The 13,846-nt window shown below is 51.5% G+C and overlaps 1 protein-coding gene across 2 annotated transcripts in view; it reads right to left on the reverse strand.

Annotated features, from left to right (window-relative positions):
* The window catches only part of LOC134969699 (myb-like protein X), a 235,040-nt gene that overhangs the window by 175,063 nt on the left and 46,131 nt on the right, over positions 1-13,846 (reverse strand). For both annotated transcript variants that reach the window (XM_063945819.1, XM_063945820.1), the window contains 2 exons: positions 10,369-10,483; positions 3,349-3,385 (listed from right to left, as the gene is read on the reverse strand). In XM_063945819.1, coding sequence (XP_063801889.1) covers positions 3,349-3,385; positions 10,369-10,483 — 152 coding nt within the window. The remainder of the gene's footprint in view (positions 1-3,348; positions 3,386-10,368; positions 10,484-13,846) is intronic.

Consider the following 13,846-nt stretch of genomic DNA (forward strand, 5'->3'; position numbering starts at 1 on the left):
TATATATATCCAAAATGAGGCACTCAAGGAGACATGCAGCAGATAAAAACGCTGTATTTCAAGATGTAGGTCTAACCTAACGTTTTCAGGGTCTCCCCCTTCCTCAGGACCTCAATACAGACCACAACAGACACACACACAAATCCAATTTAAATACCCCCCGCACACTGACTTACCCGCCACCTTGATTCCTGCTTGCGTCACCTGCCTGTACAGCTGGAAACATCACGTGTCTCTGTCATTACAGAGCTGGTAACCAGGGAAAACGCATAGCATGCGTTCCACCAGGGATCCAACTTCCGCGTTCGAGAGACCAGCCACGGAGTTCCGCTCTGACGGCTGACAATCGCTGGGGACAATATAGGTGGGGGCTATAATATAAACAAAACACCAATGAAAATAGTTACAGAAATAATAAAAAGAGCATAGATAGCAGTAGTTAATACAGAGAAATACCAACCGAGATTAACTGAACACTTTTTGCCAGACTGATAACATTGTCAATATTCACCAGACCCATCGATGGTGTTACTCCTACACCTTAGTCATGGGTGAGTGAGTAAGTAAGGTGCAGGAGTAACACCGAAACAGCTGTCGGGTGTGCTGTGAATCTGTTTGGCATTATGATCGGACCTTTCTTATGATGACACTTGTGGCTAAGTACCCCTTCTACATTTTGAATATTCTATCTACCGGTCTATGCCTGTTTTTATGCACATATAAATGTACTTTTGTGCTACTAAAATACTTTTGCATGATAAATGGATGTTTGCTGGCCTTTTTTTAAATATATATATACACACACACAATGTATCATAGGTGGTAGAAACACATCTCAGAAATCACAGCCCCCATTATTCCCATCCCCACCCCCATACATAGACATTACATCTGCCATTGTCATTCCCACCCCAGCACCCACCACATAAACAGGAATCACAGCCCCCATTATTCCCAACCCCACCCCCATACAGACATTAAATCTGCCATTATCATTCTCTCCCCAGCTCCACCACCACATAGGGCCTATAATCCATATATAGTCCAGAATAGGACTGGACTTATATGGCTGTACCACTGGACTTATTCGGCTATATCACTGGACTGGACTTATACGGCAGTACCACTGGACTTATACGGCTGTACCACTGAACTTATACGGCTGTATCAATGGACTGGACTTATACGGCAGTACCACTGGACTTATATGGCACTACCACTGGACTTATACGGCTGTATCACTGAACTGGACTCATACGGCAGTATCACTGGACTGGTGGGTATAATGTGGGCATGCTTTCACAATATTGCTGCTGTCTGTCTGTGATGGGGGGAGGGAGGGTATGATAGCGCCTATGTCAAGACATAGGTGCTATCATACCCTCCCTCCTCCCCATCACAGACAGACAGCAGCATTGTCAAAGCATGCTCCCTGCCATCTCTGCTCTTAATACTTAATACACCCCCTGCTGGGTCCCCCGCCACGCCCCCTGCCCTCAATACTAATTTATTCACTGCCATGCTCAGGCTGCCGCACCCCCGTCCCCGCCGCTCCCGCACGCCGGGTTCCTGCACTGCCCCCTGCCCTCAACACTTATACACTTTTATTCTCCTGCCGCAGCCCCCCCCCCCCCCCCCCCGCGCCGGGTCCCCGCCGCACACAGCCATGCTCAGGCTGCATACATGCTGCCGCACCCCCTCCGCTCCCGCCCGCCGGGTTCCCGCACTGCCCCCTGCTCTCAATGGTAACTTGCCGCACCCCCCCCAGCCGGGTCCCCGCCGCTCTCACCCACCTATTCAACACTGCAGGCGGAGGGAGACACAGGGAGGGAGACACAGTAAGGGTGACCAGACCACTGACCAGCCTAAGAGGAGCTACTCCCCTTCTTCACAGGCAACCAGTGACAGTGCGGGGGAGTCACATGACTCCGGGAAAGGGAAAAAAAAATTTTTTTTTGTGTTCATATGTGCGCTGCGGGCGGGCGCGTCGGCGGGCCATGGAAACCATAGCAGCGGGCCACCTGTGGCCCGCGGGCCACGGGTTGAAGACCCCTGCTCTATACCATATACATCCCACCGTGATCTCTCTTCTACACCATATATATTCAACCATGACCTCACCTTCTATACTATATACTGTACATCCCACCGTGACCTCACCTTCTACACCATATATATCCAACCATGACCTCACCCTCTATACCATATACATCCCAACGTGATCTCACTTTCTACACCATATATATCCAACCATGACCTCACCCTCTATACCATATACATCCCAATGTGACTTCTCCTTCTACACCATATATGTCCAACCATAACCTCACCCTCTATACCATATACATCCCACCGTGACCTCATCTTCTACACCATATATATCCAACCATGACCTCACCATCTGTACCATATACATCCTACCGTGACCTCACCTTCTACACCATATATATCCAACCATGACCTCACCTTCTATACCATATACATCCAACCGTGACCTCGCCTTCTACACCATATATATCAAACCATGACCTCACCCTCTATACCAAATACATCCCACCATGACCTCACCTTCTACACCATATATATCCAACCACGACCTCACCCTCTATACCATATATAGCCAACCATGACCTCACCCTCTATATAATATACATCCCACCGTTACCTCACCTTCTACACCATATATATACAAACATGACCTCACCCTCTATACCAGACATTCCCAACTTCGGTCCTCAAGGCACACTAACAGTCCTGGTTTTAGTGATCTCCAGGCTTGAACACAGGTGACTTAATTAGTACCTCAGATATTTTGATTTAACCATCTGTGCTGAAGCCTGGATATCACTAAAACCTGCACTGTTGGTGTGCCTTGAGGACCGTGGTTGGGAATGCCTGCTCTATACCATATACATCCCACTGTGACCTCACCTTCTACACCATATATATCCAACCATGACCTCACCCTCTATACCATATACCGTGACCTCACCTTCTACACCATATATATCCAACCATGACCTCACCCTCTATACCATATACTGTACATCCCACTGTGACCTCACCTTCTACACCATATATATCCAACCATGACCTCACCCTCTATACCATATACATCCCACCGTGACCTCACCTTCTACACCATATATATCCAACCATGACCTCACCCTCTATACCATATACTGTTCATCCCATTGTGACCTCACCTTCTACACCATATATATCCAACCATGACCTCACCCTCTATACCATATACATCCCACCGTGACCTCACCTTCTACACCATATATATCTATATCCAACCATGACATCACCTTCTACACTATATACATCACACCGTGACCTCACCTTGGATCTTCTCTGTCTTCTCTTCTACCTGTGCTTTCTGGGAAGATAGAATTGTGAGTTATTTGCAGTATCCCCCCTACAATGGCTGACTGTAACTCCTGCAATGAACAGCGCTAAGTAATGTGCTGCTGAGCTACTAGAGGAAAAAAATAATTTCTGAAAAGCAATAAATGCAGATCCACACTCCTCTCTATTGTATCCTTCTTATTATAAGTACCCTCTTCACAGTCTGAGAATGACTGTCTGTATTACCCGTCTCCTGAGAGTGAGGGGACACCGGGACTGTCTGTATTACCCGTCTCCTGAGAGTGAGGGGACACCGGGACTGTCAGTATTACCCGTCTCCCGAGAGTGGGGGGACACTGGGACTGTCTGTATTACCTGTGTCCTGAGAGTGAGGGGACACCGGGACTGTCTGTATTACCCGTCTACTGAGAGTGAGGGGACACAGGGACTGTCTGTATTACATGTGTCCTGAGAGTGAGGAGACACCAGGACTGTGTGTATTACATGTGTCCTGAGAGTGAGGTGACACCGGGACTGTCTGTATTACCTGTGTCCTGAGAGTGAGGGGACACCAGGACTGTCTGTATTACATGTGTCCTGAGAGTGAGGGGACACCGGGACTGTCTGTATTACCCATGTCCTGAGAGTGAGGAGACACCAGGACTATCTGTATTACATGTGTCCTGAGAGTGAGGAGACACCGGGACTGTCTGTATTACATGTGTCCTGAGAGTGAGGTGACACCGGGACTGTCTGTATTACATGTGTCCTGAGAGTGAGGAGACACCAGGACTATCTGTATTACCCATGTCCTGAGAGTGAGGAGACACCGGGACTGTCTGTATTACATGTGTCCTGAGAGTGAGGTGACACCGGGACTGTCTGTATTACATGTGTCCTGAGAGTGAGGGGACACCGGGACTGTCTGTATTACATGTGTTCTGAGAGTGAGGTGACACCGGGACTGTCTGTATTACATGTGTCCTGAGAGTGAGGTGACACCGGGACTGTCTGTATTACATGTGTCCTGAGAGTGAGGGGACACCGGGACTGTCTGTATTACATGTGTCCTGAGAGTGAGGAGACACCGGGACTGTCTGTATTACATGTGTCCTGAGAGAGAGGTGACACCGGGACTGTCTGTATTACATGTGTCCTGAGAGTGAGAGGACACCGGGACTGTCTGTATTACCCATGTCCTGAGAGTGAGGAGACACCGGGACTGTCTGTATTACATGTGTCCTGAGAGTGAGGTGACACCGGGACTGTCTGTATTACACGTGTCCTGAGAGTGAGGGGACACCGGGACTGTCTGTATTACATGTGTCCTGAGAGTGAGGAGACACCGGGACTGTCTGTATTACATGTGTCCTGAGAGTGAGGAGACACTGGGACTGTCTGTATTACAAGTGTCCTGAGAGTGAGGAGACACCGGGACTATCTGTATTACCCATGTCCTGAGAGTGAGGAGACACCGGGACTGTCTGTATTACATGTGTCCTGAGAGTGAGGAAACACCGGGACTGTCTATATTACCTGTGTCCTGAGAGTGAGGGGACACCGGGACTGTCTGTATTACATGTGTCCTGAGAGTGAGGAGACACCGGGACTGTCTGTATTACCTGTGTCCTGAGAGTGAGGAGACACCGGGAATGTCTCTATTACATGTGTCCTGAGAGTGAGGAGACACCGGGACTGTCTGTATTACACGTGTCCTGAGAGTGAGGGGACACCGGGAATGTCTGTATTACATGTCCCTGAGAGTGAGGAGACACCGGGACTGTCTGTATTACCCATGTCCTGAGAGTGAGGGGACACTGGGACTGTCTGTATTACCCGTGTCCTGAGAGTGAGGAGACACCAGGACTGTCTGTATTACCCATGTCCTGAGAGTGAGGAGACACCGGGACTGTCTGTATTACACGTGTCCTGAGAGTGAGGAGACACCGGGAATGTCTGTATTACATGTCCCTGAGAGTGAGGAGACACCGGGACTGTCTGTATTACATGTGTCCTGAAAGTGAGGGGACACCGGGACTGTCTGTATTACATGTGTTCTGAGAGTGAGGTGACACCGGGACTGTCTGTATTACATGTGTCCTGAAAGTGAGGGGACACCGGGACTGTCTGTATTACATGTGTTCTGAGAGTGAGGTGACACCGGGACTGTCTGTACTACATGTGTCCTGAAAGTGAGGGGACACCGGGACTGTCTGTATTACATGTGTTCTGAGAGTGAGGTGACACCGGGACTGTCTGTATTACACGTGTCCTGCGAGTGAGGGAACACTGGGACTGTCTGTATTACACGTGTCCTGAGAGTGAGGGGCACCTAGACTGTCTGTATTACCCGTGACCCTGGAGTGAGGGGACACTGGGACTGTATTACACGTGTCCTGAGAGTGTGGGGACACCGGGACTGTCTGTATTACATGTGTCCTCAGAGTGAGGGGACCCTGGGACTGTCTGTATTACATGTGTTCTGGGAGTGAGGAGACACCGGGACTGTCTGTATTACATGTGTCCTGAGAGTGTGGGGACACCGGGACTGTCTGTATTACACGTGTTCTGGGAGTGAGGAGACACCGGGACTGTCTGTATTACATGTGTCCTGAGAGTGAGGTGACCCCGGGACTGTCTGTATTACATGTGTTCTGAGAGTGAGGTGACACCAGGACTGTCTGTATTACATGTGTCCTGAGAGTGAGGGGACACTGGGACTGTCTGCATTACATGTGCTCTGAGAGTGAGGTGACACCGGGACTGTCTGTATTACATGTGTTCTGAGAGTGAGGAGACACCAGGACTGTCTGTATTACCCATGTCCTGAGAGTGAGGAGACACCGGGACTGTCTGTATTACACGTGTCCTGAGAGTGAGGAGACACCGGGAATGTCTGTATTACATGTCCCTGAGAGTGAGGAGACACCGGGACTGTCTGTATTACATGTGTCCTGAAAGTGAGGGGACACCGGGACTGTCTGTATTACATGTGTTCTGAGAGTGAGGTGACACCGGGACTGTCTGTATTACATGTGTCCTGAAAGTGAGGGGACACCGGGACTGTCTGTATTACATGTGTTCTGAGAGTGAGGTGACACCGGGACTGTCTGTACTACATGTGTCCTGAAAGTGAGGGGACACCGGGACTGTCTGTATTACATGTGTTCTGAGAGTGAGGTGACACCGGGACTGTCTGTATTACACGTGTCCTGCGAGTGAGGGAACACTGGGACTGTCTGTATTACAAGTGTCCTGAGAGTGAGGGGCACCTAGACTGTCTGTATTACCCGTGACCCTGGAGTGAGGGGACACTGGGACTGTATTACACGTGTCCTGAGAGTGTGGGGACACCGGGACTGTCTGTATTACATGTGTCCTCAGAGTGAGGGGACCCTGGGACTGTCTGTATTACATGTGTTCTGGGAGTGAGGAGACACCGGGACTGTCTGTATTACATGTGTCCTGAGAGTGTGGGGACACCGGGACTGTCTGTATTACACGTGTTCTGGGAGTGAGGAGACACCGGGGCTGTCTGTATTACATGTGTCCTGAGAGTGAGGGGACCCCGGGACTGTCTGTATTACATGTGTTCTGAGAGTGAGGTGACACCAGGACTGTCTGTATTACATGTGTCCTGAGAGTGAGGGGACACTGGGACTGTCTGCATTACATGTGCTCTGAGAGTGAGGTGACACCGGGACTGTCTGTATTACATGTGTTCTGAGAGTGAGGTGACACCGGGACTGTCTGTATTACACGTGTCCTGCGAGTGAGGGAACACTGGGACTGTCTGTATTACACGTGTCCTGAGAGTGAGGGGCACCTAGACTGTCTGTATTACCCGTGACCCTGGAGTGAGGGGACACTGGGACTGTATTACACGTGTCCTGAGAGTGTGGGGACACCGGGGCTGTCTGTATTACATGTGTCCTGAGAGTGAGGGGACCCCGGGACTGTCTGTATTACATGTGTTCTGAGAGTGAGGTGACACCAGGACTGTCTGTATTACATGTGTCCTGAGAGTGAGGGGACACTGGGACTGTCTGCATTACATGTGCTCTGAGAGTGAGGTGACACCGGGACTGTCTGTATTACATGTGTTCTGAGAGTGAGGGGACACTGGGACTATCTGTATTACACGTGTCCTGAGAGTGAGGGGACACTGGGACTGTCTGCATTACAAGTGTTCTGAGAGTGAGGGGACCCTGGGACTGTCTGTATTACATGTGTCCTGAGAGTGAGGGGACACCGGGACTGTCTGTATTACATGTGTCCTGAGAGTGAGGGGACACCGGGACTGTCTGTATTACATGTGTTCTGAGAGTGAGGTGACACCGGGACTGTCTGTATTACATTTGTCCTGAAAGTGAGGGGACCCCGGGACTGTCTGTATTACATGTGTTGTGAGAGTGAGGTGACACCGGGACTGTCTGTATTACATGTGTCCTGCGAGTGAGGGAACACTGGTACTGTCTGTATTACACGTGTCCTGAGAGTGAGGGGCACCTAGACTGTCTGTATTACCCGTGACCCTGGAGTGAGGGGACACTGGGACTGTATTACACGTGTCCTGAGAGTGTGGGGACACCGGGACTGTCTGTATTACATGTGTCCTCAGAGTGAGGGGACCCTGGGACTGTCTGTATTACATGTGTTCTGGGAGTGAGGAGACACCGGGACTGTCTGTATTACATGTGTCCTGAGAGTGAGGGGCACCTAGACTGTCTGTATTACCCGTGACCCTGGAGTGAGGGGACACTGGGACTGTATTACACGTGTCCTGAGAGTGTGGGGACACCGGGACTGTCTGTATTACATGTGTCCTCAGAGTGAGGGGACCCCGGGACTGTCTGTATTACATGTGTTCTGGGAGTGAGGAGACACCGGGACTGTCTGTATTACATGTGTCCTGAGAGTGAGGGGACCCCGGGACTGTCTGTATTACATGTGTCCTGAGAGTGAGGAGACACCGGGACTGTCTGTATTACATGTGTTCTGAGAGTGAGGGGACACTGGGACTGTCTGTGTTACACGTGTCCTGAGAGTGAGGGGACACTGGGACTGTCTGCATTACAAGTGTTCTGAGAGTGAGGGGACCCTGGGACTGTCTGTATTACATGTACTCTGAGAGTGAGGGGACACCGGGACTGTCTGTATTACATGTGTCCTGAGAGTGAGGAGACACCGGGACTGTCTGTATTACATGTGTTCTGAGAGTGAGGGGACACTGGGACTGTCTGTATTACACGTGTCCTGAGAGTGAGGGGACACTGGGACTGTCTGCATTACAAGTGTTCTGAGAGTGAGGGGACCCTCGGACTGTCTGTATTACATGTGTCCTGAGAGTGAGGGGACACCGGGACTGTCTGTATTACATGTGTTCTGAGAGTGAGGTGACACCGGGACTGTCTGTATTACATGTGTCCTGAGAGTGAGGGGACACCGGGACTGTCTGTATTACATGTGTCCTGAGAGTGAGGGGACCCCGGGACTGTCTGTATTACATGTGTTCTGAGAGTGAGGTGACACCAGGACTGTCTGTATTACATGTGTCCTGAGAGTGAGGAGACACTGGGACTGTCTGTATTACACGTGTCCTGAGAGTGAGGGGACACTGGGACTGTCTGCATTACAAGTGTTCTGAGAGTGAGGGGACCCTGGGACTGTCTGTATTACATGTGTCCTGAGAGTGAGGGGACACCGGGACTGTCTGTATTACATGTGTTCTGAGAGTGAGGTGACACTGGGACTGTCTGTATTACACGTGTCCTGAGAGTGAGGAGACACCGGGAATGTCTGTATTACATGTGTTCTGAAAGTGAGGTGACACCGGGACTGTCTGTATTACATGTGTCCTGAGAATGAGGGGACACCGGGACTGTCTGTATTACATGTGTTCTGAGAGTGAGGTGACACCGGGACTGTCTGTATTTCATGTGTCCTGAGAGTGAGGGGACATCAGGACTGTCTGTATTACATGTGTTCTGAGAGTGAGGGGACACCGGGACTGTCTGTATTACATGTGTCCTGCAAGTGAGGGGACACCGGGACTGTCTGTATTACATGTGTCCTGAGATGAGAGGACACCGGGACTGTCTGTATTACATGTGTTCTGAAAGTGAGGTGACACCGGGACTGTCTGTATTACATGTGTCCTGAGAGAGAGGGGACACTGAGACTGTCTGTATTACATGTGTACTGAGAGTGAGGAGACACCAGGACTGTCTGTATTACATGTGTCCTGAGAGTGAGGGGACCCCGGGACTGTCTGTATTACATGTGTTCTGAGAGTGAGGTGACACCGGGACTGTGTGTATTACATGTGTTCTGAGAGTGAGGAGACACCGGGACTGACTGTATTACACGTGTCCTGAGAGTGAGTGGACACTGGGACTGTCTGTATTACATGTGTCCTGAGAGTGAGGTGACACCGGGACTGTCTGTATTACATGTGTCCTGAGAGTGAGGGGACCCCGAGACTGTGTGTATTACATGTGTTCTGAGAGTGAGGGAATTCCGGGAATGTCTGTATTACATGTGTCCTGAGAGTGAGATGACACCGTTACTATGTGTATTATGTGTCCTGAGAGTGAGGGGACACCGGGACTGTCTGTATTACATGTGTTCTGAGAGTGAGGGGACACCGGGACTGTCTGCATTACAAGTGTTCTGAAAATGAGGAGACACCGGAACTGTCTGTATAACATGTGTCCTGAGAGTGAGGTGACACCGTGACTATGTGTATTATGTGTCCTGAGAGTGAGGGGACACTGGGACTGTCTGTATTACATGTGTTCTGAGAGTGAGGTGACACCGGGACGGTGTGTATTACACGTGTTCTGAGAGTGAGGTGACACCGGGACTGTGTGTATTACATGTGTCCTGTATGCCCATATTCGCACGAGGGACTACAGCTGGTGCTTTCATAAGGCCTTCTCCAAGCATACATGTAATAATAGTTGTCTCCTGCTGCGCAGCATTATCAGAACCAACATATAGAGAGACACTGACCTGTTCCACAACCACAGCACTGGGTTCAGACATTTTCCTCTGGCTCCAGGATGGCTGAGGGACTACCTTCTCCAAGCCCTGAGATAACCATGAAAGGACTCCCAGAGCAGGACCACTGGGAAAGATCAATGTTAGAAACAGCTCAATATGTGACTATACCACATTCCCAAAATAAGCAATCGGTTACAGGAAGAGGACAGGTGATAGGTGGCTGGACACAGGTAGAGGAAAGGTAATAGGTGGCTGGACACAGGTAGAGGACAGGTGATAGGTGGCTAAGCACAGGTAGAGGACAGGTGATAGGTGGCTGGACACAGGTAGAGGACAGGTGATAGGTGGCTGGACACAGGTAGAGGAGGTGATAGGTAGCAGGACACAGGTAGAGGGTAGGTGAAAGGTGGCTGGACACAGGTAGAGGGTAGGTGAAAGGTGGCTGGACACAGGTAGAGGACAGGTGATAGGTGGCTGGACACAGGTAGAGGACAGGTGATAGGTGGCTGGACACAGGCAGAGAGTAGGTGAAAGGTGGCTGGACACAGGTAGAGGACAGGTGATAGGTGGCTGGACACAGGTAGAGGACAGGTGATAGGTGGCTGGACACAGGTAGAGGACAGGTGATAGGTGGCTGGACACAGGAAGAGGACAGGTGATAGGTGGCTGGACACAGGCAGAGAGTAGGTGAAAGGTGGCTGGACACAGGTAGAGGACAGGTGATAGGTGGCTGGACACAGGTAGAGGACAGGTGATAGGTGGCTGGACACAGGTAGAGGACAGGTGATAGGTGGCTGGACACAGGTAGAGGACAGGTGATAGGTGGCTGGACACAGGTAGAGGACAGGTGATAGGTGGCTGGACACAGGTAGAGGACAGGTGATAGGTGGCTGGACACAGGAAGAGGACAGGTGATAGGTGGCTGGACACAGGCAGAGGGTAGGTGAAAGGTGGCTGGACACAGGTAGAGGACAGGTGATAGGTGGCTGGACACAGGTAGAGGACAGGTGATAGGTGGCTGGACACAGGTAGAGGACAGGTGATAGGTGGCTGGACTTACGTAGAGGACAGGTGATAGGTGGCTGGACCCACGTAGAGGACAGGTGAAAGGTGGCTGGACACAGGTAGAGGACAGGTGATAGGTGGCTGGACACAGGTAGAGGACAGGTGATAGGTGGCTGGACACAGGTAGAGGACAGGTGATAGGTGGCTGGACCCACGTAGAGGACGGGTGATAGGTGGCTAGACACAGGTAGAGGACAGGTGGTAGGTTGCTGGAAACAGGTAGAGGACAGGTGGTAGGTGGCTGGAAACAGGCAGAGGACAGGTGATAGGTGGCTGGACACAGGCAGAGGGTAGGTGAAAGGTGGCTGGACACAGGTAGAGGACAGGTGATAGGTGGCTGGACACAGGTAGAGGACAGGTGATAGGTGGCTGGACTTACGTAGAGGACAGGTGATAGGTGGCTGGACACAGGTAGAGGACAGGTGAAAGGTAGCAGGACACAGGTAGAGGACAGGTGATAGGTGGCTGGACACAGGTAGAGGACAGGTGAAAGGTAGCAGGACACAGGTAGAGGACAGGTGATAGGTGGCTGGACCCACGTAGAGGACAGGTGATAGGTGGCTGGACACAGGTAAAGGAAAGGTGATAGGTGGCTAGACCCACGTAGAGGACAGGTGATAGGTGGCTGGACACAGGTAGAGGACAGGTGATAGGTGGCTGGACACAGGTAGAGGACATGTGATAGGTGGCTGGACACAGGCAGTGGGTAGGTGAAAGGTGGCTGGACACAGGTAGAGGACAGGTGATAGGTGGCTGGAGACAGAGGACAGGTGATAGGTGGCTGGACCTACGTAGAGGACAGGTGATAGGTGGCCAGACACAGGTAGAGGACAGGTGATAGGTGGCTGGACACAGGTAGATGACAGGTGATAGGTGGTTGGACACAGGTAGATGACAGGTGATAGGTGGCTGAACACAGGCAGAGGACAGGTGATAGGTGGCTGGACACAGGTAGAGGACAGGTGATAGGTGGCTGGACACAGGTAGAGGACAGGTGATAGGTGGCTGGACACAGGTAGAGGACATGTGATAGGTGGCTGGACACAGGCAGAGGGTAGGTGAAAGGTGGCTGGACACAGGTAGAGGACATGTGATAGGTGGCTGGAGACAGAGGACAGGTGATAGGTGGCTGGACCTACGTAGAGAACAGGTGATAGGTGGCCGGACACAGGTAGAGGACAGGTGATAGGTGGCTGGACACAGGTAGATGACAGGTGATAGGTGGTTGGACACAGGTAGAGGACAGGTGATAGGTAGCAGGACACAGGTAGAGGGTAGGTGATAGGTGGCTGGACACAGGCAGAGGGTAGGTGAAAGGTGGCTGGACACAGGTAGAGGACAGGTGATAGGTGGCTGGACACAGGTAGAGGACAGGTGATATGTGGCTGGACAAAGGCAGAGAGTAGGTGAAAGGTGGCTGGACACAGGTAGAGGACAGGTGATAGGTGGCTGGACACAGGTAGAGGACATGTGATAGGTGGCTGGACACAGGTAGAGGACAGGTGATAGGTGGCTAAGCACAGGTAGAGGACAGGTGATAGGTGGCTGGACACAGGTAGAGGACAGGTGATAGGTGGCTGGACACAGGTAGAGTAGGTGATAGGTAGCAGGACACAGGTAGAGGGTAGGTGAAAGGTGGCTGGACACAGGCAGAGGGTAGGTGAAAGGTGGCTGGACACAGGTAGAGGACAGGTGATAGGTGGCTGGACACAGGTAGAGGACAGGTGATAAGTGGCTGGACACAGGCAGAGAGTAGGTGAAAGGTGGCTGGACACAGGTAGAGGACAGGTGATAGGTGGCTGGACACAGGTAGAGGACAGGTGATAGGTGGCTGGACACAGGTAGAGGACAGGTGATAGGTGGCTGGACACAGGTAGAGGACAGGTGATAGGTGGCTGGACACAGGTAGAGGACAGGTGATAGGTGGCTGGACACAGGTAGAGGACAGGTGATAGGTGGCTGGACACAGGTAGAGGACAGGTGATAGGTGGCTGGACACAGGAAGAGGACAGGTGATAGGTGGCTGGACACAGGCAGAGGGTAGGTGAAAGGTGGCTGGACACAGGTAGAGGACAGGTGATAGGTGGCTGGACACAGGTAGAGGACAGGTGATAGGTGGCTGGACACAGGTAGAGGACAGGTGATAGGTGGCTGGACTTACGTAGAGGACAGGTGATAGGTGGCTGGACCCACGTAGAGGACAGGTGAAAGGTGGCTGGACACAGGTAGAGGACAGGTGATAGGTGGCTGGACACAGGTAGAGGACAGGTGATAGGTGGCTGGACACAGGTAGAGGACAGGTGATAGGTGGCTGGACCCACGTAGAGGACGGGTGATAGGTGGCTAGACACAGGTAGAGGACAGGTGGTAGGTTGCTGGAAACAGGTAGAGGACAGGTGGTAGGTGGCTGGAAACAGGCAGA

Source organism: Pseudophryne corroboree, chromosome 11 (genome assembly GCF_028390025.1).
Source record: "Pseudophryne corroboree isolate aPseCor3 chromosome 11, aPseCor3.hap2, whole genome shotgun sequence".
Lineage (NCBI taxonomy): Eukaryota > Metazoa > Chordata > Amphibia > Anura > Myobatrachidae > Pseudophryne > Pseudophryne corroboree.